The 25,380-nt window shown below is 44.4% G+C and overlaps 1 protein-coding gene and 1 pseudogene across 5 annotated transcripts; both read left to right on the top strand.

Annotated features, from left to right (window-relative positions):
* Positions 1–1,966: 1,966 nt before the first annotated feature.
* Positions 1,967–2,032, top strand: LOC142431164 (U7 small nuclear RNA; annotated as a pseudogene).
* Positions 2,033–11,773: 9,741 nt separating this feature from the next.
* Positions 11,774–24,678, top strand: C1D (C1D nuclear receptor corepressor). Of its 5 annotated transcripts, none has more exons than XM_075535471.1 (6): positions 11,774–11,854; positions 18,095–18,159; positions 18,938–19,087; positions 19,845–19,911; positions 20,217–20,272; positions 23,334–24,676. In XM_075535471.1, exons 3-6 carry the CDS (start codon positions 18,947–18,949, stop codon positions 23,490–23,492), a joined length of 423 nt encoding a protein of 140 aa, XP_075391586.1. In that variant the 5' UTR covers positions 11,774–11,854; positions 18,095–18,159; positions 18,938–18,946; the 3' UTR covers positions 23,493–24,676. The 5 variants fall into 5 exon arrangements, with proteins under 5 accessions (XP_075391586.1, XP_075391585.1, XP_075391589.1 ...); XM_075535470.1 differs by having other exon boundaries at positions 11,784–11,854; positions 18,881–19,087; positions 23,334–24,674; XM_075535473.1 differs by lacking the exon at positions 11,774–11,854 and adding an exon at positions 17,651–17,670 and having other exon boundaries at positions 23,334–24,675.
* The last annotated feature ends 702 nt before the right edge of the window (positions 24,679–25,380 follow it).

Raw genomic sequence — 25,380 nt, 5'->3', positions numbered from 1 at the left:
TTTTGAGACATCAATCTTGTTCATGTTGCAAGTAAGCAAGCTGAAGGATTCACCAGAGACAACCGCCAAGACGATTGACCTCTCAAAGGGTCCAGCGTTCTTAGGGAGAGATCAAAGTTGAGCAAACTTTCTACTCAATGGCTGTTGAAATGGTTGGGCCCTGATCAGCTGCAGACAGGAGGAGAGCTTTCCACAGAATTTGAAAACCAGGGTCATCAAGGTCCTGAAGCATTTCTTCAAGTACTGATAAGTAATAGGAAGTGAAATATGGTCCGTGCTACGATGACCTTGAAGACAAAGTTCAACCAGAGCAACGGCTCTCAAGAAATGGAAATGCTTCACTCAAAGCAAAATCAGGTTGACCAAGAGCAAAGGTCACGGTCATGGCTCTTTTGGGTTCTTGGGGCATTTTGCCTTTTGTCTGTCTGGAGAGCCAAAGAGCGCTAATACCTATTTCTAGGAGTGTGAGTCGAGAAAGTCAGCCAAAGCTTCAGCTCAGGATATCTTTTCACCAGAGACTCTACTTCACCACAACTATGCACCTGCTTATTCCTCTCTGCAAACAAGGGTGATTTTGTGGAAGTTTCCATGGGAAATCATTATGCACTCACTTTTCAGTCCTGATTTAACCCCTTTCAACTTATTTTTGTTTTCTAATTTAAAAAATCTTAAAAGCACCCATTTCCTTCCATTGGTAATGTTAAAAAGACTGTATTGACATGGCCGAAATCCCAGGACCCTCTGCTCTGTAGGGGTGGATTTAATGACTGGTAAGTGTAAGTGATCAGCCTCACTTACAAAAATGTCTTGACCTTGATGGAGCTGATATTGAGAAATACAGCTTATTTTTAAAATTTTTATCTTTTAATTCCATTTTTTCCCCACAGAAGTTTTGAAGTCCTCTTATAGGTAGAAGCCTAGCAAAACTTGGTGTGCTTCATTTTATTGTTTTATTTTGCTTGCCCTGGATCCTGTATCTATGTGACTACTGATTCTTGGGACTTAACGTCAGCCTGAAGATCTTGGGGTTCATCAGCCAGTGTGGCCTGGGAGCCAGGTGCTTGCCATCTGACCTGCTGGTCTTGAGTGTGTCTACCTTGGCAGCTAAGTGAATCAAGAGAAGCCACCGGAGTGATGTCTGACCCAGGAACCTGGGACTAGCCAGCCTTTACAACCAGATGAATCATTTCCTTGGGATAAATCTCTCAGTACAATGGGGCTCCAAAAACAATTCGTGAAAAAAGAGAATTATAGTTATTGACTTGACCAGTACACCCCCCTCTATGATGCATGCTGGACCTGGACCTGATCTGGTTTCTAAAATTTCCTGTATTGGGGTTGTATTGTTTGCTTTTTGTTTGTTCACATTAGGGGTATCTCAAAGAAGTTAACACCACCCTCTTGAAGTCGTGGTATATGGTTTTTTGGTTATTGAAATTTGAAACCCAGGATTGATCAACCTGTAGATGACAAGTAGAATAAGGGACTTGGGGGAGGGGGGACACAGTGGTGGTGGCAGAGGGAAGGGTGATGAGGTCAAGCAGTCCATGCAGCAAAGATATGGTAGGAAACTGATTGTAGTGGCAAGTGTACCATTCTGCTGGACATGATTGAACGATGGAATATGCATATGTATTAATGACCAATTCATAATAATAAATGAGGGGGGAGTTATTGGAGAATTAAAAGGCAGTAGAATGTTTCCACACATTTTGTGAATCCCCTTTGTATGTGTATATACAATTATAAAAGCATCGCTGGTTTTGCTTCAGTGAAGAAGCCAGCCCAAGACATATGCAAAACCAGCATGCTTTTGCAATCTATGGATGAAGCGGGGGTGGGGATGAAGCCCCGGTGCAACCGTGGTTAAAGTGCTTGACTGAAGACCAATAGGTAGGTGGTTCTAATCCACCAGTTGCTCTGAGTGAGAAAGATGTGACTGTCTGTTTGCATAAAGATTTTCAGCTAGTGTTACAGCTCTTTTAGAATTTGTCTAGCAGGTTTTCTGTTTGCTTTTTTTCAGAAAACCCATTTAAAAAAAAAGATTTTCAGTCTTGGAATCAATAAGGGGCAATTCTACTATTCAAAATTGACTCGGTGGCAGTGGGTTTTATTTTGGCAGGGTGAAATGAATAATGTTTGCATAATTAATGAAACTCTCAGTCACACATATAAATAAATATAGCAAAGGAGAAGCCTCAGACGTGACCCTGGAAGCAATTCACGGAGCTGTTAATTATGCTCTGCCTGCCTCTGGCTGCTCATAGATCTTTGAATAGACATGCAGCTTTAGAGTATTTAAAAAATAAATCTTTCATTAACTTCAGGACTATTACCAAGAGTGACTTTGGCCTACTAATTCATAGATAAATTACACCCAATAGAAATGATCAGCGAGCTACTGTTGGCAACTTGGAATCTTAAACTCATAAAATATTTGTACAGATATTTCTAACACACTAAAAAAAAGTAGCAACTTGTTCTCAATTTGGAAACAGGACACCATTAAAAACTCTTGCGCTGGTAAGATTTCCCACTAACAGACAGCTTTTTTGTTATTTTAGTAAGATTATATTTGTAGGTCTCTTTTGGACCCAAAGTAATATTTCATTATCCCTTGAATAAGGTACTTTTACTTAGTGTTTGTGTTTTATTCTAAATGCGGTCACTTAAAAATGTCTTCATGTCGATCAATGTTATTGTCCGTCGCTTGTCTGTCAGTTTGTTGCACTGTGGTGGCATGTGTGGTGTTGCGATGGTAGAAGCTTGGCTGTCCGTGTTTCAAATACCAGCAGGGTCACCAGCGGTAAGCAGGTTTCAGTAGAGCTTCCAGACTATGAAGAAGGACCAGGTTGTCCATTTCTGAGGAACTAGGTACTGAAAACTTCATGTATGTCCGCAGAATCTTATCAGATTTAGTGCTGGATGATGGACCCATCAGGTGGAAAGACATTCAAAATAGAACTGAGGAAGAGCTGCCTTTTCAAAGAAAAGCTGGCAGTGATAACGTGAATTGAGTGCAATTTCAGGACCTCCAAGTGCTGATGGGGCATGACTCAAAACGGGTAGAACAGGTGGTGGTTATATCTTGAGTTGGTTCCGACTGCTAGCTACCCTGTACACAGTAGAACTAAATGCTATCTGGTCCTGTGCCATCCTCACAATTGTTGGATTTCTGCCCATTGTTCCAGCCACTACGTCCATCCATCTGGACAATGACCTTCCTCTGTTTCAATGCCCTCTACTTTACCAAGCAGGATATCCTCTCCCAGGGATTGAGCTCTCCTCATAACATGCTTAAAGTACATGAAGTAACAGAAAGTTTTAAAGGAGAGCTCAAAAAAGACAATGTAAAATATAGTGAAATGTGCAAAGACTTGGAGATGGAAGACCACGCTCCACATATGTCAAACCCACAGGCCTAAGGGGGAAAGATAAGCTTAAGTTGCTGTGCTAGTCTGGGTTGACCAGAGAAACACATTCTTAGACACTACACTCCTATGTGTATGAGAAAGAGCTTTATAAAAACAGTAATTGGATATTAAGAAACAACCTGGCTCAGTCCAGATCAAGCCTGTAAGTCTGATATTAGCCCATATGTCCAATACCAGTCTACAAATCCCTGTTCAGACTCACACCGCCATGCAATGATGCCAAATTCAGGAAGATCCCAGGCCAGTGGGTGAAAAATCTTGTGGATCCAGTGGTGGTGGAAACATCATGGCGCTGGTGTGGGTCTCCACGTGGCTCCTCCAGCTCCAGGGCTCTGGCTGTATCTGCGTAGCTCCATGTGGCTTGTCATCAGGAATACCAAGCAGAGAGCGTGTGTGTCTGGCCTCTAGTGAGCTATTTATCTCCATCATGCCTTCAAATGAGGTCATCAAGCTATGACCTCATTAACACGCTAAACCTTCACTCTTGATAGTCTCAAGTTGACACCAGATTATGTAATTACCACAGTTGCAATATTCAAATATTCTATGGGGAAAATATTGAATGATGTAGGAAACAGTTAAAAAGATGGAAAGAACACAGAGTCACTGTACCAAAAAGAACTAGTCACCATTTAACCATTTAGAACAGGTGTCCTCAAACTACTGCCCACGGGCCACATGTGGCCCACCGAGGACATTTATCCGCCCACCGGGTGTTTTTGCCCCATTTGTTTTTCACTTCAAAATAAGATATGTGGAGGGTGCATAGGAATTTATTCACAGTTTTTTAAAAAAAAACCTGTAGTCCAGCCCTTCAATAGGTCTGAGGGGCAGTGAACTGGCCCCCTGTTTAAAAAGTTTGAGGCCCCCTGATTTGGAAGTACAGTCAGAATGCTCCTTTAAAGTTAGGATGGAGAGACTTCATCTCACATATGTTGGACATGTTGTTGGGAGAGACCAGTCCCTGGAGAAGAGAGTCTTGACTCATACAGTGGAAGGAAAGCAAACAAGAGAGAGGAAGACACTGAAGAAGGTGGCTTGACCAGTGACCAGCACAATGTGACTCAAGTCTAACAATTGTGAGGATGCCAAAGGACCCATCCATGTTTTGTTCTGTTGTACATGGGATTTCCATCACTCGGACCCAGTGCGATGGCACCTACCACCACCAACATGATGCCACTCTTACATGAATGCAACATGAGGGTGCACACACATGAATGGAAACATTCTTCTACAGAAATAACTTCTCACATTTCACCAATGCCACTTTTAGAAGGTTATGGAATAAGTCCTCATGGATTTGCGGCTTACATATTGACATTAGCTTTCTTAGTTAAATAATCGACCCCTTGCTCACCAGTCCATTCTGCCTCATGGGACAGAGAGGGTCCAATGCTACAAATCTTTGTTTTTAACATTTTATTAGGGACTCATACAACTCTTATCACAATCCATACATATACATACATCAATTCTATAAAGCACATCCAAATCTTTACAGGAGCAGAATGTCTCATATTTCTTTTGTGGAGAGGCTGGGGGTTTAAACTATTGACCTTTCAGTTAGTGGCCCAACTCATTACCCACTGGGCCAGCGGTGCTCCATTCATGAAATAGATGACTCTCTTACTATCTAGGAGACTTAACATGATATAAGAAATCAAAGTCACTCCTCTTTTCCTTTATATGTTTGTACTGAATGGTCGGCATTCCTATCGTGTGTGTGTGTGTGTGTATACCTCAAAAATTGCTGCATAACATACGATGCTATACATTCACTTTCAGGTGTCTGGGAGGTCCGGCTAAATTGACCTGCCCGAGGAGATAGACTGGGCTCTCTGGAGGAATGGCCTTTTGACTCTGCACCCCATGTGCCTCCACGTTTGGGGCTAGCAAGCTCTGATGGCGTCCTTCGCATCATGATGACAAGCAACATACAGCAACCCAGATTTTCAAGTTTCTTCTTGCATCCATCCACTGGGATTCCGCTGGCCCCGAGTCAGCAAAAGATGGAATGAATTTTAATCAAGGGGTGGAAAAATAGGGTTGGTCTCGCGATTGGAGAAGCAGCAACGCCCCAAGGAAAAGGGCACTGAATCAGGGCGAGCTGGAGACTCACCCCAAAGCCTCAGCCTCTTCGAGAGGGAAGCACAGGAGCCTGTGGGGTTCCTAAGAATACATATGGAAGTATTTAAAACTCTCCAAGTGTACAAAATATGACACTCAATTTCCATCAAAACACCAGGGGAGAAATAGACCTGAAAGATGTAGTATTTCCACCCAGCCTTTTAATTATTTTATAAACACGGGGTGAGCCTGTGATGTGAACACTTGCATGGGAAGCCCACAGCTTTCTAGAAAGGACTGGGTTGCAATTCTGAGCTCGTGACACAAACGTTTTCATGAAGCAAGTGGTGAAACAATTGAATTACCCTTCATTTTCTGAGCAATTTTTGCATTAGGCAGAATGATCAGGGGATAGTTTCGCTGTCTTTGTGAACTTATTTATGTCTTAGATCTGAGCCAATGGGAACACCGAAACCTTTAAAATTAGTAGCCCCTAATTCTATTTTTGTCTTAAGATTTATCCTTTAATTAGATTTTCTTCTTAAAATAAATCCTACTCGTCCTCTCTTCATGTCCATAGCAGTCCTCACTAGATTTCTTTAGGGAGTCTTTCGGGAGTCCCACATAAAAAACCAACCAACCAAGTTTATGGTGTTTCCCTAGAGTTCCAACCATATCAGCTATGTAGGGAATAGCAGAAACTTGGTAGGAAGGGAGTGTCAGTCACTCCGTGAGCTTCAGCCTACGTGATTAAAAAATAATCTCCAGTCCATGTTCTAGAGAAACTGTGCATGGATACAGTTCAGGGGACTTTGAGTCTATTAGCAATAATAAGACATTTGAAAATTAAATCTGCACCTACCAAAGGCTCTGTCCAGCAAGTGTCAGAGAAGCAGGAAGGAAGCCCCCAGGGAAGAGGTCTCATCACATGAACGATAGTAACTCACTCCAGTTTTCCAGTGTTGGGTGCGTTAATCTGGGCTGACTAGAGAAACAAATTCATAGACATTCATATGTATATAAGAAAGAGGTTTACATAAGGAGCAATAGTGTGTTGAGAAAACATCCCAGCCCAGTCCAGATCAAGTCCATAAGTCTGATATTAGCCCATAGGTCTGATAACAATCTATAGATTCCTCTTCAGACTTATGCAATACATGCAATGACGCCGAATGCAGGAAGATCATAGACCGGTGGGTGGAACGTCATGTGGATCCAGTGGCAGTAGAAGTATCTCAGCATTGGCATAGGTCTCCACATGCTCCCCCAGCTCCAGGACTCTGGCTCCACCAGCGTAGCTCCATGTGGCTTGTCAACAGGACTGTCTTGCAGGGAGAGAGTGTATCTGGCCTCCAGCGAGCTATTTATCTCCATAGTGCCTCCAAATGAGGTCATCAAGCTGCAACCTGATTGACAGGCTAGACTCCCCCCTTCGCAAGTTGACAGGAGAGTCTGTAGCTGCCTCGCAGGGTTATCGGGATGTTGTTCAGTGCCGTCAAGGTAGCTCCAGTCCATAGCGAGCCTATGCATAACTGAACTAAACACTGCCCGGTCCTGCCCCAGCCTCACAGTTGTTCCTATGCCTGAGCCCATTGATGCAGACACTGTGTCATTCCCTCTTGTTGAGGGCCTTCCTCCTTTTCACGGCCTCTCCACTATACTAAAGATGCTGTCCTTCTCCAGGGACTGGTCTCTCCTGACTATATGTCCAAAGTATATAACTCTTGTGATCCTTGCCCCCGAGGAGCACTCTGGCCTTACTCTTCCAACACAGATCAGTTTGTCCTTTTAGCAGCCCATGGTACTCTCAATATCTTCTCCAGCACCATAATTCAAATGCATCAGTCTTCCTTATTCAATGTCCAACTTTCACCTGCATATGATGCAATGGAGAATAGTAACATCCTTGCTCTTCAATACTCTAAAGAGTTCTTGTGCAGCAGATTTACCTAGTGCAATGTGCCTTTTTATCTACGGACTGCTTTTTTACCCATGAGCATTGATTGTGGAACCAAATAAGACAAGATCCTTGACAACTTCAACCTGCTCTCTTCCATTATCGATATGCCGGTGGCACAATCTTGCTCGCTGAAAGCCGAGGACTTGAAGCACTTACTGATGAAGATCAAAGGTATGGATGATACCTGTTTTGGAGTACAAAAGAGAGCCCCAACTCAGATATAGTTTAAGGAGAATATTTGTTAAGTCTTAAGTAGGACAAAGGTAAGACAAAGGCACATCATCTGAATGAAAGAGACTGTTAGCACAAGACCAAATGGCTTCTCAGGGTTTGCTTTTTGTCTTGATTTGGATCCTGCACCTGGCTCCTCCGTCAATGAACTTCCAGCTTTTTTGACTCGAGCCTGCTGTATTGCCTCTACACCAGCCTGCATGATCCAAGGATTGGAAAGAATATAATCCAAACCTGGAGGAGCTAATGGCCTAAATCAGTGCCTAAATCCAAACACCTCATTTGTGGAATGTAATGCATGATAGAGGATGCCCCAAATCCATTTGCAGGGTGCCTATGTGGACTGACTCCTCAGTGAACCTTCACTTTCCATACATTAGGAATGTGACAGCCTTACTATCAAAGGACATGGCATGGCGGGTGTTAGCAACAGTACTTAGACTAGAATCTAATATCTTGTCATTAGATCTCCCTTTGGACCCATTTTCAGTTTATTCTCAAGTTATAATATCTTCTGCTCTTTCTTAGATTGTAGTCTTTCCTCTGTTTTAGATGAGCACTGTCAATGGGTCCTTTTTGTATTATTTTTTTTATTGTACAGGGGAGCCAAGATCTGTGGATTTATAAAGACAGTAAGTGGATTAGTAATTACCCGAGGACAGGGAAGAGAAGGGTGGGGGGAAATGGAGATTAAACACCAATGTGTCTGATGCAGAAGAAAATGTTCCAAAGTTGACAGTGGTGATAATTCATAATATGAATGAACTATTGAGTTGTATGTTAATTAACACATCATAGCAACCCCCGTGGGTTTCCAAGGCTGTAACTCTTTATGGGAGTAGAACCCCCAGTCTTTCTCCCATGGAGCTGCTGGCGGTTTTGAACTGCTGACTTTGGTACATTTCCCTCCTCCAGGTTTTGATTTATTATTCCTAATCCTTGGATCACCCAGGCTGGTGTGATTTCCTCATGAGGGTAAATCCTCGGTAGGGCCTTCTCACACCTGTTTACTTATTTACCTTCAGGACTTAGCCAGAGAATATGCAGAGAGGGAGTGTTAGCCACCTTTGCCTCAAAGATTGTCATGAGATTAATACATGATTAATTAATGAGTATGCTTCCACATCTTGGTCAGCATTACCCTATAATTGAAAATACATTTAGAAACAAAACTTGATATTGGAATTCTTAATTTTGCCATGACTTGTGGATTATACTTTTCAAAGTTAGAAGGGGCCATAAAGTAATGGTGAGGAATATTCTTTACCTTGTTGCTTACATAACAGAACAAAATGAAAAACCTTCTTTATTGTGAGTGAAGTGAAAGTTTACAGAGCATACCAGAATTTTACATTCTACAATTCATACTTTGTGATTCAACTTTCCCCCCCTTCCTCCCTGTGTTTCAATGCCTCCTTCTTTCCCACGGCTTTGATCCGTGGCTTTGGTTGATTATTCTAAGTCAGACGTGAGCTCTAGTCCAGACCTGAAGGAAAAGGGCGATCTTCCGGGGGTCCCACCGGTCTATCCAATCAGCAAGCTTGTCTTTGTGAACGACTATACCAGCTGACTCCAGGGTCCCTTGAGTGCGCAGGACTATTTTGAATGCACAGGCGGTTCCAAAGAAAACCTGTCCAATTGTCCCTGAGCTTATTGGGCTCGTCGCAAGCCCTGTGTTACAGAGCAGAGCTGCGCCATAGGGGGTTCTTGGCTGCAAGATGAATGGAAACCACCCATCCCTTTTCATGGTGCATTGAGTGAGTTAGAATCCCCAATCCTTACGTTAGTTATTAACCCCACCCTGGTCTCACCTGACGATATGTCCCAAGTATGTGAACGCTCACACTCCTTGATTTTGAAGGACGTTCTAGCCACCCTTCTCCAGACGCGTTTGTTCTTCTGACAGTTCATGGGGTACTTTTGCTATCCTTTGCCAACAGCGTCATTCACATGTATCCGTTCTTCTGCAAGCTTCCTTTTTCACATGCATAGGAGCCAAGTGAGAATAGCGTGCTTGTATCAAGTGTACCTTAGCCCTCCAATGAGGAATGCACTCTAACTCGTTCAAGAGGTCTTAGGCAGCAGCCTTGTCTGTTATGTGGTTTCTTGACTGCTGCAATTGGTTCTGACGCATACGTGCTGAGGAATGAAACACTGATCAGTCCTGTGTGAGACTCACAATGGTTCTTATCTTTGAGCCCGTGAGTGATGTAGTGTGACATTTACACAATGACCCGATCATCCCCCATCATGAGAGCTGACACAATGTAATCCCATTTTGATGCCATCTGCTTCCAGCCGTCCATCAAGTGACTGGGATTATCCTTGGAGGTGTGGTTGGCTTCCAGTATAAAAGGAGGTACTTTGCTTTTTGTCTTGATTTGGATCCTGTACCTGCCTCCTACTGGAACGTCTAGCCTTTTTGGATTGAGCCTGATGTTTTGACTATAATCTTGGATTTTTTGGCCCCTGCAGCCGGTGAAGCACGTCTCCATCCTCAGACATCTTTGAGAGTAGTAAGGTATGTCTTCCGAGAATTTCACTGGGGAATCTTTCTCTGTCCACGATCTTGTCTCATCAGATTTTTTGCTCCCAAACTGCAAAGAACACTTAAGGGAGTCCCTTGAGGAGGGTGAATCAAAGAATCTAGGATTCGTTGGGAAAGGATTAGAGCAATGGAAATACCAACCCTCAGAAGTGTTTAGACCTAGATCGAGGAAGTAAGTGTAGAAGCATGGCTTCACATTTTGTTTAAGAATGCTTTCTATGATTTGTACCAACCCGTTTTAAACACATCTTTCAAATCTTCACTGGTTTTACATCTCTGAAAAAGTCTAAAACAGCATCTATTGAATCTCTCCTTGGTTAATTGTCATGTGGTTGTAAAACAGATTTTATATTATCATTTGGAAGCTGGAAACAAATACTCCAATCTTTTACTGTGGTTCAAACATTTTAAGTCAGGAGAAAGATGAGACTGTTCTTGTGAAGAACTGTCTTGTGATTTATAGTTTTGGAAACAGTGTATAGGGTCACTATTAGAATTGATTGACTCAATGGCATGGGTTTGGTTTTATGAAATTCCTATACTGTGGTAGGCCAAGTTAGAGTACCCAATTCAGCTTCATGGAATGGAGTACCAGAGACTGTGATATCCCGTGATGCACTGGTCTTGAAATGCTATCAGGCCACACCCCTCACCCCTAAGATCTTGGATAAGTTTTCTTTCCTAATTCCATGACCCTCGAATGCAGTTCCTCATGTTGTAATGACCCCCAATCATAGTTATTTTCGTTGCTACTTCATAACTAATTTTACTACTGTTTTGAATCTTCATGTAAATATCTGAGATGCAGGATGTATTTTCATTGTTACAAATTGAACATAATTAAAGCATAGTGATGAATCACAAAAACAATATGCAATTATATACTATGAAATATTTCTTTACAAAAAACCGAAGTTTTGTCTGGAAGCATGGTGGAGCATGGGTAAGTCTTCACCCCCCCACCGACCCCCCTACTCGTAGGTGGGTGTATCTGTTGTGGGCGGACCCGCTTGGAGACAGCTAGAAGAGCGGTATCTCGATTCCTAAGACCATCGGAAATATATGTTTTCCGATGGTCTTAGGCGACCCCTGTGAAAGAAATCGCGACCCACAGGTTGAGACTCGCTGATCTCCATCCTGGTTTAATGATCCATGCGGGGACACTTCATCCATGCGGGGACACTTCAAATGGATTTTAGGCTGCCCCGGCCCCTTTGCAAACCAGTGTGCTCAGAATTCAAGTTCTAATCTTGCAGTCATTCAGTCACTCCATGTCCTTGACCTCGAGGGTCTTCCTCTTTTTTTCAGAACTAACACTTGCCTTGCTTTATTAACATTCGATTTATTTCGAGGTGGTGGTCGGCTGAACACAAATCTAGAAAAAGATGGCTAGCATCCGTCTCCAAACTCAGAACCCGCCGTCTTGGAAGACTTCCTTTAAAATCGGGACCCACGCCAGGCCAGTGGGTAATTTACTTCCTGTGACCAAGCGGGGCGGGGCGAGCGCGGTTACGTCATCAAGAGAGCGACGCCGCGGCGCCGGCCGAGCCGGCGCGTCTGACGTCACCGCCGGGCGACGGTTTTCCGGCGACGGCGTCCGAGGCGAACGAGGTACCCTGCAACGCGGGGCCTGGAGGCTTCCCCCCCGCGTGTGTCCCCTGCCCCGGGCTCCTCTCCATTCCCCGACGGGACCGAGCGTCCGGCCTGGCGCCGTGTCCTGTGGGAATGCTGTCCCCCCCGTCTGCTCATCGGGGGTGGCTTTGCTCGAGACCCAGTTTGGCCCGCCGGGTCTCGCTCGCCGGCCCTGCGCTTTTTCTTGGTTTCATTACTTGTCAGAGTCAACTGACCATGCTGGAGGTGTCGAAGTTGAGAAGTGATTTAAAAAACAAACCAACCAACTTCCAATGGTTCTTCATACGAAGGGGCTTTAAGGAGCTCGTGGGAAATGCTAATATTCCATGACCTTTTTGAAGTCCGCTTGAATGAAAAGATAATGGAATTTTCTGTGGACTCTTCAAGAGCTCTCAGCTGGGTTTTCGCAGTTAGCTAGTATTTGCTATTTGAGTAAAGATCCAGAGTACGCATTCCATTTGGGAGTTAAGCTTTGTCCCTTAGTCTAGGGAGAACAATCACGTCGGCCTTTGCTTAATTTCCCTTTATTGAAACTCTTCCATGCTATTACTTATTTTCTTTTCCTGTAAGTAAACTTATAGGCGCAACTAGATTCATATTTAACTTCTTTGGGAGGCGGACATACTTTGATGGTGTTGTATGTAGGTCATAGGAAGGGCCTCAAAAATGCTCGAGGGAAAATTCGATGATTTTTTTAGTTCCTTTTTCCCAGAGTTCTGAAGCCTCTTCAATAGAGCTGGCATCAGGAGGTCATCTGTGTTTGTCCTCGTTGTAATAATGCTGAGAGTGATGAGTGGATCTAAGTAGTAACTGCCCTATGCCCTCTTGTTAATCTCATTACCCCCTCCCCTTTTTTGGGTCAATTTTCCTGTATTTACTGGGTGAAATTGGAAGTGTAATTTTATTCTGTGGAACAATGAAAAATAGCAAGTTGTGGCCAATGGAGCGACCTTTTGTGATGACGTCAGGAAAAGTCTTTGGTCTCGGAAGATGAAGGGAGTGTGATGGAGTTTTTTGATAATGTCTGGGAGGCCGCAGCCCTTAGTTATTCAAACACCAATCTAGGTGGTGCTGTGAAAGTGGAAGATTTGATTGAGAGGCATGATGAGTCGATTTCACGAAGGGCTATCATCATAGAGGGAGCCTTGGTATTGTGGTTATGGGTTGATAAGCCACCAGCTGCTGGTGAAGTGGTTATGTGTTTGAAACCACCAGCTGCTCCTTGGGAGTAAAGCGGGGCTTTCCCATTCCATGAAGCATTCCAGCCTCAGAGAGTTCTACTCTGACCTGTAGGGTCGCTATGTGTTGGCACAACTTGATAGCAGTGAGTGTTCGGCTTATTCATCATAGATAGTTCTGGCTTCCCTAAAGAGAAAAATGAAGGAAGGAATTCTGCACAGCTTCAGCCTGTGTCCATGAATTCCAGCTTGCCTTAGGAATTTTGAACTTGCCTGTCCAGCCTCCATAATTGTGCCAGCTAATTCCTTGTGAGGCCCACCTCTTAACGATACTCCTGCTGTTTCTGCTTCACCTACCGACCGATTGGTGACCAGTATAAGGAGCACTCTGCCGCCTCTCCTGTGGTTCGCAAACCAAAGGGGCTGCGGATGATGGAGAGGGTCAGAGGTCCTCTTGAGGTGACCATTTGTTTGATGTAAATGGGGGCTGCTGAGAATGAGAGAGGGAGCCTGCTGGTGGCAAGCAGAGATAATTGGCATACACTGGGACTGTCTTGAGCAGATGGAGAATATGGCTGTCTTCCTGGTGACCTAGTGGTAAAAGTGTTGGGCTGCTAACTGCAAGGTCAGCAGTTCCAAACCACCAGCTGCTCAGGAGAAAGAGACTTTCTACTTCTGTAAAGAGTTATAGTCTTGGAAATCCACAGGGGCTGGATCGTACAGGGTCGCTGTCGAGTCTGAGTGGACTTGATGGCAGTGAGAGCTGTGTGTGTCACTGAGGTTACAAAACCCATATGACAGCCCTGTTGAGCAAAGAGGCCCCAAGGAAGTCAAGTGAATACACAGACTTTGGAAGATCACGTTTTTAGTGACTAGCTCATTGCTGGGTTTCTCCTGCAGCCCTTTCTGAAGCGAGGCCTGATCCTAACTCCTGAAGACAAGAAAGGTGTGATGAAAGTAGAGTGGGAAGGATGTTTTTGGTGCAGAGAACCATGTGACATATTAGAAAAACAACCAATAAATCACATGACTGCAGTTCATAGGATAGGAAGGCGACATGGTGAAAGTCGGGGCTAGTTAGGCCAGAAACTAGCACAGGCCTTACAAGGAATCTGGAACATTTCCTCAAAGTGTTTGGGAACTCTTGGATGAATTTAAGCAGGGAACTACCCTGACCAGATGATGTAGGGACATCTTTATTTTGTAGCACTCCCAGATTAGTGAACCAGCTGCCCAGGGTCAGGGTAATTCCTGCGCCCAGCAGCCCTCTGCTTGTCAGGAGAACGGAGTCCCCCAGGGTTGTCAGGCTGGTTTTATGGAAGGAGATTGCCAGCCCTTTCTTCCAAGTTGCCTCCAGGGCCAAATAGACCTGTAAGCCTTTTGGTGAACAGCTGAGCTTGTTAACCATCAGTGCCACGGGGCCACAGTGAGCCAAATTAGCCATGGGGAGACCACTCCCTGGCTGTTGAAATCGGCTAGGCGGTGTGAGTGACGGGCAGCTTTTGATGCCAGTGGGACTGATTGACGTGAGGGGTGAGTCCCGGGGTTCTGGCTGCGGTAGAGAGCTGAAGGGAAGGGTGTGCAGTGATGTCAGCTCTGGCCTGTGCCAAGCACTTCGACCTTGGTGACCTGTGAGGTGGGGAAGATGGCCAGCCCAACCCCACCCCTTGTTCTTCCCAAGAGGAGGGAGACCTTCCTGAAGGATGAAGGGAAGCACATAGAAGGGGTAGTGGGAGGAGTCATGGTCCCTGGTGGTGCCACGGTTAAGCTCTTGGCTGCTGACTGAAAGCTTCACAGGTCGAATCTACCCAGATAATGCACGAATAAAATAGATTTAAGATATGTAAAATATAATTGATAACATCATGTGTATATATATCTGGTAAATGTTATTGCGGGATGCAGGGTAAGGGGGAGGAGGCAAGGAATGCTGGAAGGAGGGGCATGCCACTTTAAATTGACAACCCTCATTGCCATCCAGTCAGTTCTCACTCAGGCTGACCCTTTTGGGGGAGAGGAGAACTACCTTACAGGGTTTCCCAGGCTGTAACCTCTGTGGCGGGACCCAGCCGGACTTGCCTCCCCAGAGCAGATGGTGAGTTCTGACTGTCAAGAATGTGGCGGTCGAGGTTGTGTCAGCCTGGCTGGCATGCATCTCCGTAGTTTGACCAGCAGGTATGCCTTCACCATTGCCCAGGATTCGGTGTGATGAAATCCATGGCGTGATTAGTTTGGTGGGCATTGTGACTTCTTAAAATATTTTTACCAGCACTGGACTCTGCATTCAGCTTGTCATCAACTGACTGGCAGTTCTCGAGACTTGAGCTGCCAGACTTGGGTTTTGTTAGCCCCTGCAGCCAAGTGAGTCAGGAGACATTTCCAACTTGACTTCTGACCCATGAGCTTGGATTTATGAACCCTGGTGGCATATGTTGGGTTGTTGACCAGAAGGTCAGCAGTTCGAAGCCATCAGCCTCTGCTGGAGAAAGACAGAGCTTTCCATTCCTATAGAGAGTTACAGTCTCAGAAACCTACAAGGGCAGTTCTACTCTGTCCTGTGGGGTCCAGTAGGGTCACAGTGAACCTGGATTGGTCAAGGGAGTGAGTTTTTTAATACAACTACATAAACCGTTTCTTTAAGCAGAATCTCTGTACATACATCAGCTTCACTGAATTTGCTTCTTTAGAGAATCCAGTGTAAGACAGTCATTGGTTTATTAGTGTATTTTAAATTATAGAGATTTGTGGTCTCACTTCAGGAGTAAAGCAGATAGATAACTAGAGGCAGCATTAAGATGCTGAAGACATGCGATGGCCCCTGATTACAGAAGATTAAGAAAGGAAGAGGAGGAAATAGAGTAAGGAGCCTCGGGCCGGCACCGCACAAGAAAGACCTGGTGATCTACTTGCAAGAAATCGACCATTGAAAACCCCTCGGAGCACAGCTCTGCTGTGACATGCGTAGGATTCCAAGCGTCAGAATCTTCCATGGCAACCGAGTTGACTTTTGGAGGTTTGAAAAACTTGCTGCCATCGCTTCCATTCGGACTGATGGCCGTATGGGACAGAGTAGCACTGTCCCTTTGGATTTCAGAGACTCTCACTAACTCTCTATAGGAGTAGCACGCAGGGGCTTTCTCGCGTGGGACTGCTGGTGGTTTCAAACTGCTGAACTTGTTGCTGAGTGGCCCAATACGTCACCCAGATCTCCTATTTGGGGGTTTAGTAGAACAATTCTTTAGAGTTCTAAAATGTAGAGCGAAAATGGGACTTCCACTAGGGGGTGATATGGAGTCAAAGAGTTGCTTCTTGACTTGGAGAAATAACATGTTTCCAGTGGATGAATAATGTTTCATAGAGGGGAAAATTGATGCAAGGAGGAGATTCAGAGAAAAGTTTTGAGGTGTCCATTTGAATCAATTTATGTCTCTCTGCAGGGTTTTCTGCAGGCTAGATCCTTAAGGGGATTTCCTGAATCTAATTAAACAGTCTGTACCTAGTTAGACCCACCCTAAGTGGGTAATTAAACAGTCTGTACCTAGTTAGACCCACCCTAAGTGTATGAGCTTGCTAATGCTGGACATTCCTCATCTTTAGAATGATTGCCTATCTGACAGATGATGTGATTGTCATTGTTGTAAGTTTCTTCATTGCTTGCTAAGAACTTTCTGTAATCTGTTTAATCCTTTGCTGGGTTTTGCCAGTTATTTTCTCTCAGGCTATCTCTTGCCTTTTAACTTTGTTTAGGGTATCCTTTAATTATGTAGAAGCCTCTTTTCACTTTTTACCGTGCTAAATCTGCCCTGATAGCATTTTGGTTTCACTTGAGTTATGTAACTATTTATGTAATTTTTGAGTGCATCTGTCGATACATTGAAATTCTTCATTCTCCTGGCACTCTGTTTGAGTGTGTAACAAGAAAAGTGCTGACAGTGCCCTCAGGGGAGCCTTGGATTGCTAACGGCAAGGCCAGTGGTTCAAGCCCCCCAGCCGCTCTGTGGAGCGGACAAAGCCTCAGGGCCCCTCCACAGGGTTGCTGTGGGTCAGAAATGACTCGGTGGAGGTTGTTTGTTTGTTAAGGCTCCTTCCTGTCTTCTTTGCTCTAGCATGGCTAGAGGCCACAGGGATCACGTCCTCCTTAAGGCTGGAAGAAATGACCTTTAAAAAATCTTTAAAGTTACCTTTAGATTTCAAATAGGTCTGATGTCTAATTGGAGGATAGATTTTTGTATGTTGACCAAACAAAAAACTTGCAACAAAACTACCCCCTGTGGTTGATGATCTAGTTCAGGCGTCCTCAAACTGCGACATTTATCCAGCCTGCTGGGTGTTTTTTTACTTCAAAATAAGACATGTGCAATGTGCATAGGAATTTGTTCATAGTTTGTTTTTGTTTTTTTAAAAAACTATAGTCTGGCCCTCCAATGGGTCTGAGGGATAGTGAACTGGCCCCCTGTTTAAAAAAGTGTGAGGACCCTGATCTAGTTGGTCTATTATCATCTTTTTAGGTCACGGATACTTTCCCATCTTATTCTTTTTTCATCCAAATTTCCAGATAAATTCTGCACCCACAGAGAAGATAAAAATCCATTGCCTTCAAATCGTTTCTGACTCATGGTGAGCCTAAGGACAGAATCAGGTGGTGCCTGCGGGCTTCTGAGGCTGGAACTCCATGAGAGTAGAAGGCCTCTGCTTTCTCCCACAGAGCCGCTTGTAACTTTGAACCACCTACCTGGGTGTTAGCAGCCCAACTCATATCCCTCTAGCCCACCAGGGCTTCTGAGAGAAGACAAGCCTCTTTGCGTTACCGACTGCCCCACCCCCCTTCTCTTTCCTGCCTGTGAGTGCTGGCTCCCAGAGCGCTCCCCCACTGGGGGACACTGGTAGTTCTCCACCCTCGGAGCCATGCTCTTACTGCTTGACTTTGACTTTCAATCTGTCCTTCTTGAGGGATGTCAGAGGAAAGTGAAGCACATGCCTGTGTCTACTTAACCACTCAATAGCCGGTCACCATTCTTTCTCTGTGGTCTTCTTTTTTCAGCGCCCCCTGTTGGATTGCTGGTTGCACAGCAGTGGGATGGTCATACTGGGATTCTTCATCCAGTAGTGAGTGTCACATGGACTTTGCTGCTTGTTTTTTTTTTTTTTTGGTGTGGGGTGGGGGGGGGACGGGATGACAGGGAGGTTCTCAGTGTAATAGTCTTATGCAGAAGACTAATACATTGTGACTAAATACTCACAGTTATCCGTTTGATCTGATTTTTGGGCGACCCAGTTCCACATCGTTCCTAGTGTGGAACTGCCCCTGTGGGTTTCTGAGACAAACTATGAGAGTAGAAAGCCTGGCCTGTCATCTACTGAGTGGTTGGTGGTTTTGAACCGGTGACTTTTCAGATCACAGTCCAACTCATAAGCACCCAGATACCGGGGCTCCTACTATGCCACCGGCATCCCCCATATGCTCAGATGGTACTTTGTGAACTTCAAAGTTGTGCTGGCAACATTTAGATGTCAGGGACTTTACAGATCACTAAACCAAGGGCCATGTTTTCTGGGTGTGGACGTTGAGGCCCGCAGAGATGTCCTGATTTATCTGAGGCACTCAAGCAAGGCAGGGCTTCCTCTTGGCACACTGTGCTCACAGGCTGCTGTTCACGTTCTCACTGAGCACACCTAGCTGGGCTCTTTGCCGTTACTGTCTCTTTTCTGCGTCCGCCGCCTCCCAGCAGCTGGAGGGGAAGTTTCAGTATAGTTGCTCGAGAACTATGTTCTAAGGTGATCTGTAGGTTTTTCCTCATATTGGCCTTCTGCCTTTTTTGTTTTTCAGGTAAATGAAGGTACAATCTCTTTCCAATGAATTCTGACGTTTCATCCTCTCCCCCAGTTACTCATAATGGCGGCAAGTACGGAAGTCAATGAAGACTACCCAACTGAAATTCACGACTATTTGTCGACCTTCGAGACTTCCATTGGTGCCGTGGAAGAGATGCTGAAGACCATGATGTCTGTTTCCAGAAATGAGTTGTTGCAGAAGGTATTTGAAACATGTAATTCCAAACGTGCCCTGTAGGGGGAAGTGTGGATTTCCTGTTAGCTGCCTCCTTTCCCCTTTTACTTTAACTGTGCATCTATTTCTAGGGGGAAACCAAGCCAAAGCAGCCTTAGAAAATGCTTCCTAACAATTTTTCTTTTGACTCGATTTTTTTGGGGGGGGTGAGTGGGGGGATGGGGGTGGGGTGGGGAGGTGGGGAGGAGTTCTCCCAGCCATCTTTTTGACAGACTCTATCTTTGGCCTTTGAAGTATGACAATGATGTTATCAGGGTTTCTGGAAGTCCTGTAGGACAAAAACAGTAAATTGGCTTTGACAGTCTAAAACAAATCTCATTATGTCTCTCTGTCTTTGGTATTGCCTAAGCATTTTAGCCTGCTGCTTATATGTGAATGCATCCTGTACAGTGTTCGTATTGATAAATTACTTCTGACATGCAAAGGCCAGATCCCAACTCCCCAAATTAAAATAATTCAAAAGATTTTCCCTTGGATTATACACATTTCTTTGTCTAACTCAAGACGGTCCTCGGCAGTGCACATTTGTGGACAGAAATCACTGGTTCACAAACATATACTTTTTGCTAATCTTTTCCAGATCATCTAGTTATTGGATTATGAAAAGTAGAAAAAATGTTTTCTTTGACACATTGTGCTCGATGAAAGCTTAAAATGTTACAAAGGGTCCTCAGATTCTGTGAGTGTTGAACTTATTTTTTCTTTTTCTCCTATTTTTTAATAGCTGGACCCCCTCGAACAAGCAAAAGTGGATTTAGTTTCTGCTTACACATTAAACTCAATGTTTTGGGGTAAGTATGTTTCTTGGGAGTTACTTAGAAAGCAAATTATTATTTATTGTGCCAAGGTGATTTTTTTCTTTTTAGGGCTAGCTATTTGTATATATTATACTTGATGGCACTTTTAGTAGTCATATTTATTTCTTTTAAATCAGAAGCCCGGATACTCCTGCCCCGGTCATAGACTTCATGTTTCATGTGGATTGAATAATTTAAGGTTCACTTAGCCATCTGGGTGACTCTCCTGAGTCTTCTGAATTGCTAGGATTTCTTTGACTGCCATGCCTTTAATTAATACACACCATTTTCTCTTGTAGTGTATTTGGCCACTCAGGGAGTTAACCCCAAAGAACATCCAGTAAAGCAGGAATTGGTGAGCTTTCAAGAAATTATCTTCTTTTGATTGTACCTGCCCAGCTGCTGTACGTGAGATGCTCTCTACAGGTAGACTTGTAGTCAAGGCTCTCGACGTTGAAGTCACAGGGCCTTGGGCACACTACCTGGAGACAGAGTTATTCAGTGCCGACGTCTTGAAAGTGAGATGCAGCTCCTTGTGTCCCTGGCTTTTCTCTCTCTTACCTGTGTCAGAGGCCGGGTGTTCTTTCTGTTGCATAAATCTCTGCATGGGACCATGTTCTGATTCTAGTAATTATTTATAACTTCCATATTATTTTCCCCATAAATTCTTGAGATTCTGTTCATCTCCAGGACAGTTTTTTTTTTGCCTTTTTTTTTTTTTTTGGTAACTCTTACACAATTCTTAAAAAGTATATGCTGGTTGATTTACTAGCAAAGACGGGAAAAGTTTCTCCCCCACCTTTTCCGTTCCTCCATTAATTCATTTTCTCAGCAGTAAAGCATCCAGTTCAGCAACAAAGCTAAAAGCTTTTTTGGCACCAGCTGTATGTGTACTGTCCAGCAATTCTGCATTAGTGACGTATTTACAGCCTGCAATAAATCTTTTAGGTTTGTCTTTGTATTCCATTTAGATGTGTAAGTACAGTATAGAAGGTCTGGGATCTTGGAGTTTCTGCTGACTTTAAGAATTAAATCAAATCATTCAATATGAAGGGAAAAAATTAGAAATGAAACTTATGGTGACCTCCTAGACTCGGCTTTATGAATAAGAATATTATTAATAAATCCATCCTCTGTGTATAAAGTACAAGGTAAATACACATGTGAAATACACTTGACATTGCGTTCTGGTTGTGCTCTCGAGGCTGTGGGCAGTTGGTGTGTGTGTTATTTGTAAGTAAATCGGTCATTTATTTCAAAACAACGAGTGAGACTGATCTGTTGCCCGCGCGCTCAGTTTGTGGACCAAGACTTTTCCTGAAAAGTCCTTGGGAGGAAAATGCAGAATATGGTGATTATGAAAAACATGCCAAACAAACGTGTGAGGCAGTATTAAGTGCAGCTTTTGTAGCATGCACTTTCAGCTCTAAGACGTGTGGGTTGCATTGGCTGCTGTACACTCCATGGTATTGATGAGACGCCTCCTTTCCCTCGAACGCACATGCTTTTGGACTGTTTTAATACTTGTGAGTGGTAGTGGATAAGATCACCTGCTATCTTCCCCCCCAGAGACCCCTCATTGGAGGAGCACACGGGTTTTCTGAATCAGAGTGGGCAGAATAACAAGCAGTAGAAACCTGTTCTCCCGATCTGGCCTTGTTACAGACATTACTAATTGATCCCAGCTCAGGAGCCCTGGCGGCACAGTGGTGACTCTTTGGGTGGCTCACTGCAAGATGAGGCTTTCTACTCCCACAGCAGACGCCCACAGAGGAATTGCTACGCTGCCTTTGTAGGGTTGCTATGATGGCAGTAATTTCTGAGAGTTCAAGTGTGAGTGGATACCTACTTGCTCTGTGTGTGTGTGTATAAAATAAGTAGGCACAGGCCCATTGAAATTTATTAATTTAGTCATTCAACAAGGATTTGAACGCTTACTGAGAGCCAGGCATGATTTCCAAGCCAGATAATTTCTCCATAAATAAAGCGGGCCCCTGCCCCTGCCCCCCTGGCAGTCACAGCAGATATATCCAACGGAGGAGACAACAGTAAACCTAAAAAATCAGACAAAAAAATTGCCAACATAAAGGACGGTGGTGGTACATTAGAAAGCTGCCCGAGGAGGGTTCCAAAATGTTTGTGGGAAAATGGAATGAAAAGTTAGTGGACAATTTCCACGAAGTCTCCTGTGTGCTGTGAGGAGAGAGGAACAGGTGTATGTGGGTAGACGGGCGGGGTGGTGATACTTGGGTGGATGGCAGAGCCTGGAGGGCCAGAGTGTCCCTTGAGCTGATTGGAAGGGAGACGGGAAGAGCCTGGTTACATGTGGAGCTGCTTACCACCAGGCCAGCAGTTGGAGACCACCCACCGCTCCGCTGCTAAGACAAACAGTCTCAGAAACCCACGGGGGCGGTTCTCCTCGGCCCTGCCGGGGTCGCTATGAGTCAGATTGACTCACGGGTGGTGGGTTTGGGCAGGCAGACAGGGAGTGGCTCTGCAGGTACTTGAGGGCTGAGAACCAGCTGGGCAGAGGCCCGAGGCAGGGCTGAGCTCGCCGTGGACTGTGCTGCAAGGGGTTCTTCAGAGCAAAGGCCTTGGCCGTTCCTCTGGCCTCGACGGGGTTTTGAGCAGAGTTGTCAGTCTTCTTCTTGGGTTAAAATATGTGAAGGTTCCGCATTTCCGTCTGTATGCTTCTATATAACTACTCTGATTACGTCAATGAAACTTGCTGGTAAGCTGTGATCAATCATTTACTATGCCATTTTCCGCTGTCATCAAGTTTATTTCCCCAATTGAAGTGTAGGCTAGCCCTTTATTCTGATTAATGGCCTCAGAAGATTCAGAGTGGTGTGGCAACATGTTATGCTTCTCACCTTGCAAAGTTTGATTAGAACTGTATATTTTATTAGGAAATTTCATGTGCTTATCAATCAAAACCATGAAATGGAATAAAAGACCCTGTGTTTTCCTGCTGCCCTTTATAATTGGGACTTGGAAAGCAGCACTGCTCTGCGCATGCTCCGTTCAGGAACCCCTGGGTGTTAGCTGGCGGGTTGCAAGTGCATGGGAGCCTGAGACGTTAGGTGGTAGGCCCAGAGACAGCAGTCACGCTGTGGCATGAGGGTACTGCTGTGAATATTATCAGGAATGGTTATCTGTGTCGTGATGTCTGAGTAGTTACGCTCTTCTGAAAACACTTGGGTCAATTCCGACCGGGCTTGCTAGTGCCCGTTTCCCTAGAGGCTGAGCCCGGAGATGGGGAGGAGGGGGGGGGGGCGGGGGGAGGCCCTTGCTAGCACTTAGTAGGCGATATGTACTTGGATAGGGCTGCGGAATTCGGCCCGGTAAAAGGTACTAAAGCTTGGTGGTGGCGGAGAGCTTCTAAAACCAATTTCGTCTTCGTTTTCCCCTTTAAGGAGCGAATCCGAGAACACATGAACAGGGTCAAGGAGATCACCGACAAGAAGAAGGCCGGCAAGCTGGACAAAGGCGCAGCTGCGAGATTCGTCAAGAACGCCCTCTGGGAACCCAAACCCAAAATTGCCTCAAAAGTTGCCAAAAAAGGACAAAAGTAAAACCTAACATTTTGGGTTTGATGTATGCATATTCAAAGAGTACATAGTCTTTGGGTTTTTTTTAATGTTCTCCACAAAATGTATTCCCTGTTGAATTCGTCTTTGTGAAAGTACACTTTGTGAAATACTTTTTGTTTGTTCAGACAGATGAAGTAGTTTTTACTGCTTTTCCTCCGGGAGGGAGCTGTGTTGTTTGGAACATTGTCTCTATATTGTGCTTCAGCCTTTCTTGACCAGACCCTACCTTCCTTCGTGGGGCTCATCTTTCAAGTACCATTTTATAAACAACTCTGCAGTTTAAGTGAAATGTTCTTGGTAAACATTTGGACTCATCAGCGTGTCCCTCATGAAATTTGTGGCCTGACGACTGGTTCTATGACAGGCGGTCCTTGCATTGTGCATGAGTTCCTCCTCTGTCATTAACGCCGCTGTGGACACACGTCAGGCACAGTTTTGGATCTAGTGCTCATTAGTCTAATGTCGGTCTTGGTGTGCAGCATACCTTGTTATGAGAGAAACTCATTTAGGAAACACTCCTGGATCCAATACAGTGTCTTTTTGCAGATAGCGCTGTAACAGCGATTGTGACCCAGGTTACAAACACATGTTGCATCACGAACTTGTCATGACACAGGCTGGATGGGAGTTGTCTCCTAACAGGTGGTTGTGTACAAGATGTTTGTAGTGCGGGACTGTGTACAGTCGATCTGTTTTTGCTATATGCTATTAAAATAAATGATTTAAATGTCCATGTTTCTTAAGTAGGTACTTTATCATACTTCCCTGGTTTTAGGGATTACATGCTCTGAAAAAATATTTGAGGTGTGAAATGAAAACTCTAAGGTGACGCTCTGTAATGCTTGGCATTCTGTGTCTACATCCCACGTAAAATGCATTTCCACTACCTTTCAACGGAGAACCAGGTGGCATGTTGATGGCTGGATGTTGACATAATTGGTTTCATTATCAATAGAAGCCGTAAAAGTTACTCACTGACTCATTTCTTTTGAACTTTCTTATGTTGTAAAAATCATCACAGGTAGAGAAACACAGAGTTTTGTTCTTGATGTACAATACCTCAGATAACTGCCCAAACTTGGTTACATTTTTCCCCCTTGCTGTGTTTATTTTTTATTACTGTATTTTAATGCAAATGGAACACAATCATCAGGTCTCTCCCGAGAGTTTTTTGTGTAAGACCTGTGATACCAATTAAAAAAAAATATATATGAAAAGTTAGTGTACAAAACTGGAAGGAGAGCATGGTTGGGGACATGTCGAGGATGAGTGCCACTTGCTTTAATCTGTACGGTGTTTGGGGCCAATGTCAAGGTCCTGCATACGTGCTGGGACACTCCTATGCCATGCAACGCCATTCAAACAGAAGGCAGTCTCTAAAGAAGATTACATGGTGTTTATGTTCTGATTTATTTTTCTGGAATATTGGTTACAGTGGATTTTACATAGCAAACCTTTTTAGTGCCTAAGCCCATGAATTTTAATGTTGTGCCCTTAAAGCTTTCAGTCTTTGAATCCACATCATTAAGTGTGGGAACGCCGAGATAGGAAAGTACTTTAATTTTTGAAGAAGGAGTTGTTAAAATTTTCTGTGTGATTAATCCTCCGCAAGGAGCCTTGCATCAATGGGCTTCTTGATTTATGGCAGCAGATATGGAAATGGTCTTCGAGTGTAATGGGTTTTGTAAAGCATGTTGAACTCTTTCTGTGGCACATGACGAAGCTGGAGGGAGGCAGGAAAAAAACCTCCCGGCCCGAGTGTCAGACCGCGTGGCAGGGGAGGGACGCTTATGGCCAATTCAGGCCCATCCTTTCCCGTTTCTGCCTGGTTTCCTCACCGTTGCCACTTCGTGCGAGAAAGCAGTGCTGC

This window comes from Tenrec ecaudatus, chromosome 17 (assembly GCF_050624435.1).
Source record: "Tenrec ecaudatus isolate mTenEca1 chromosome 17, mTenEca1.hap1, whole genome shotgun sequence".
Taxonomy (NCBI): Eukaryota; Metazoa; Chordata; class Mammalia; order Afrosoricida; family Tenrecidae; genus Tenrec; species Tenrec ecaudatus.
Note: the sequence above shows the minus strand (reverse complement) of the source record. Positions and strands in the feature narration are given on the sequence as shown.

Bases quoted from the DNA above. Each gene is read 5' to 3' on its own strand.
- C1D (XM_075535474.1), top strand. From the start codon at position 18,947: ATGGCGGCAAGTACGGAAGTCAATGAAGACTACCCAACTGAAATTCAC. The intron at 19,912-20,216 runs GTAAGTATGTTT...TTTCTCTTGTAG, and splicing joins ATTAAACTCAATGTTTTGGG to TGTATTTGGCCACTCAGGGA. The intron at 20,273-23,333 runs GTGAGCTTTCAA...TTCCCCTTTAAG, and splicing joins ATCCAGTAAAGCAGGAATTG to GAGCGAATCCGAGAACACAT.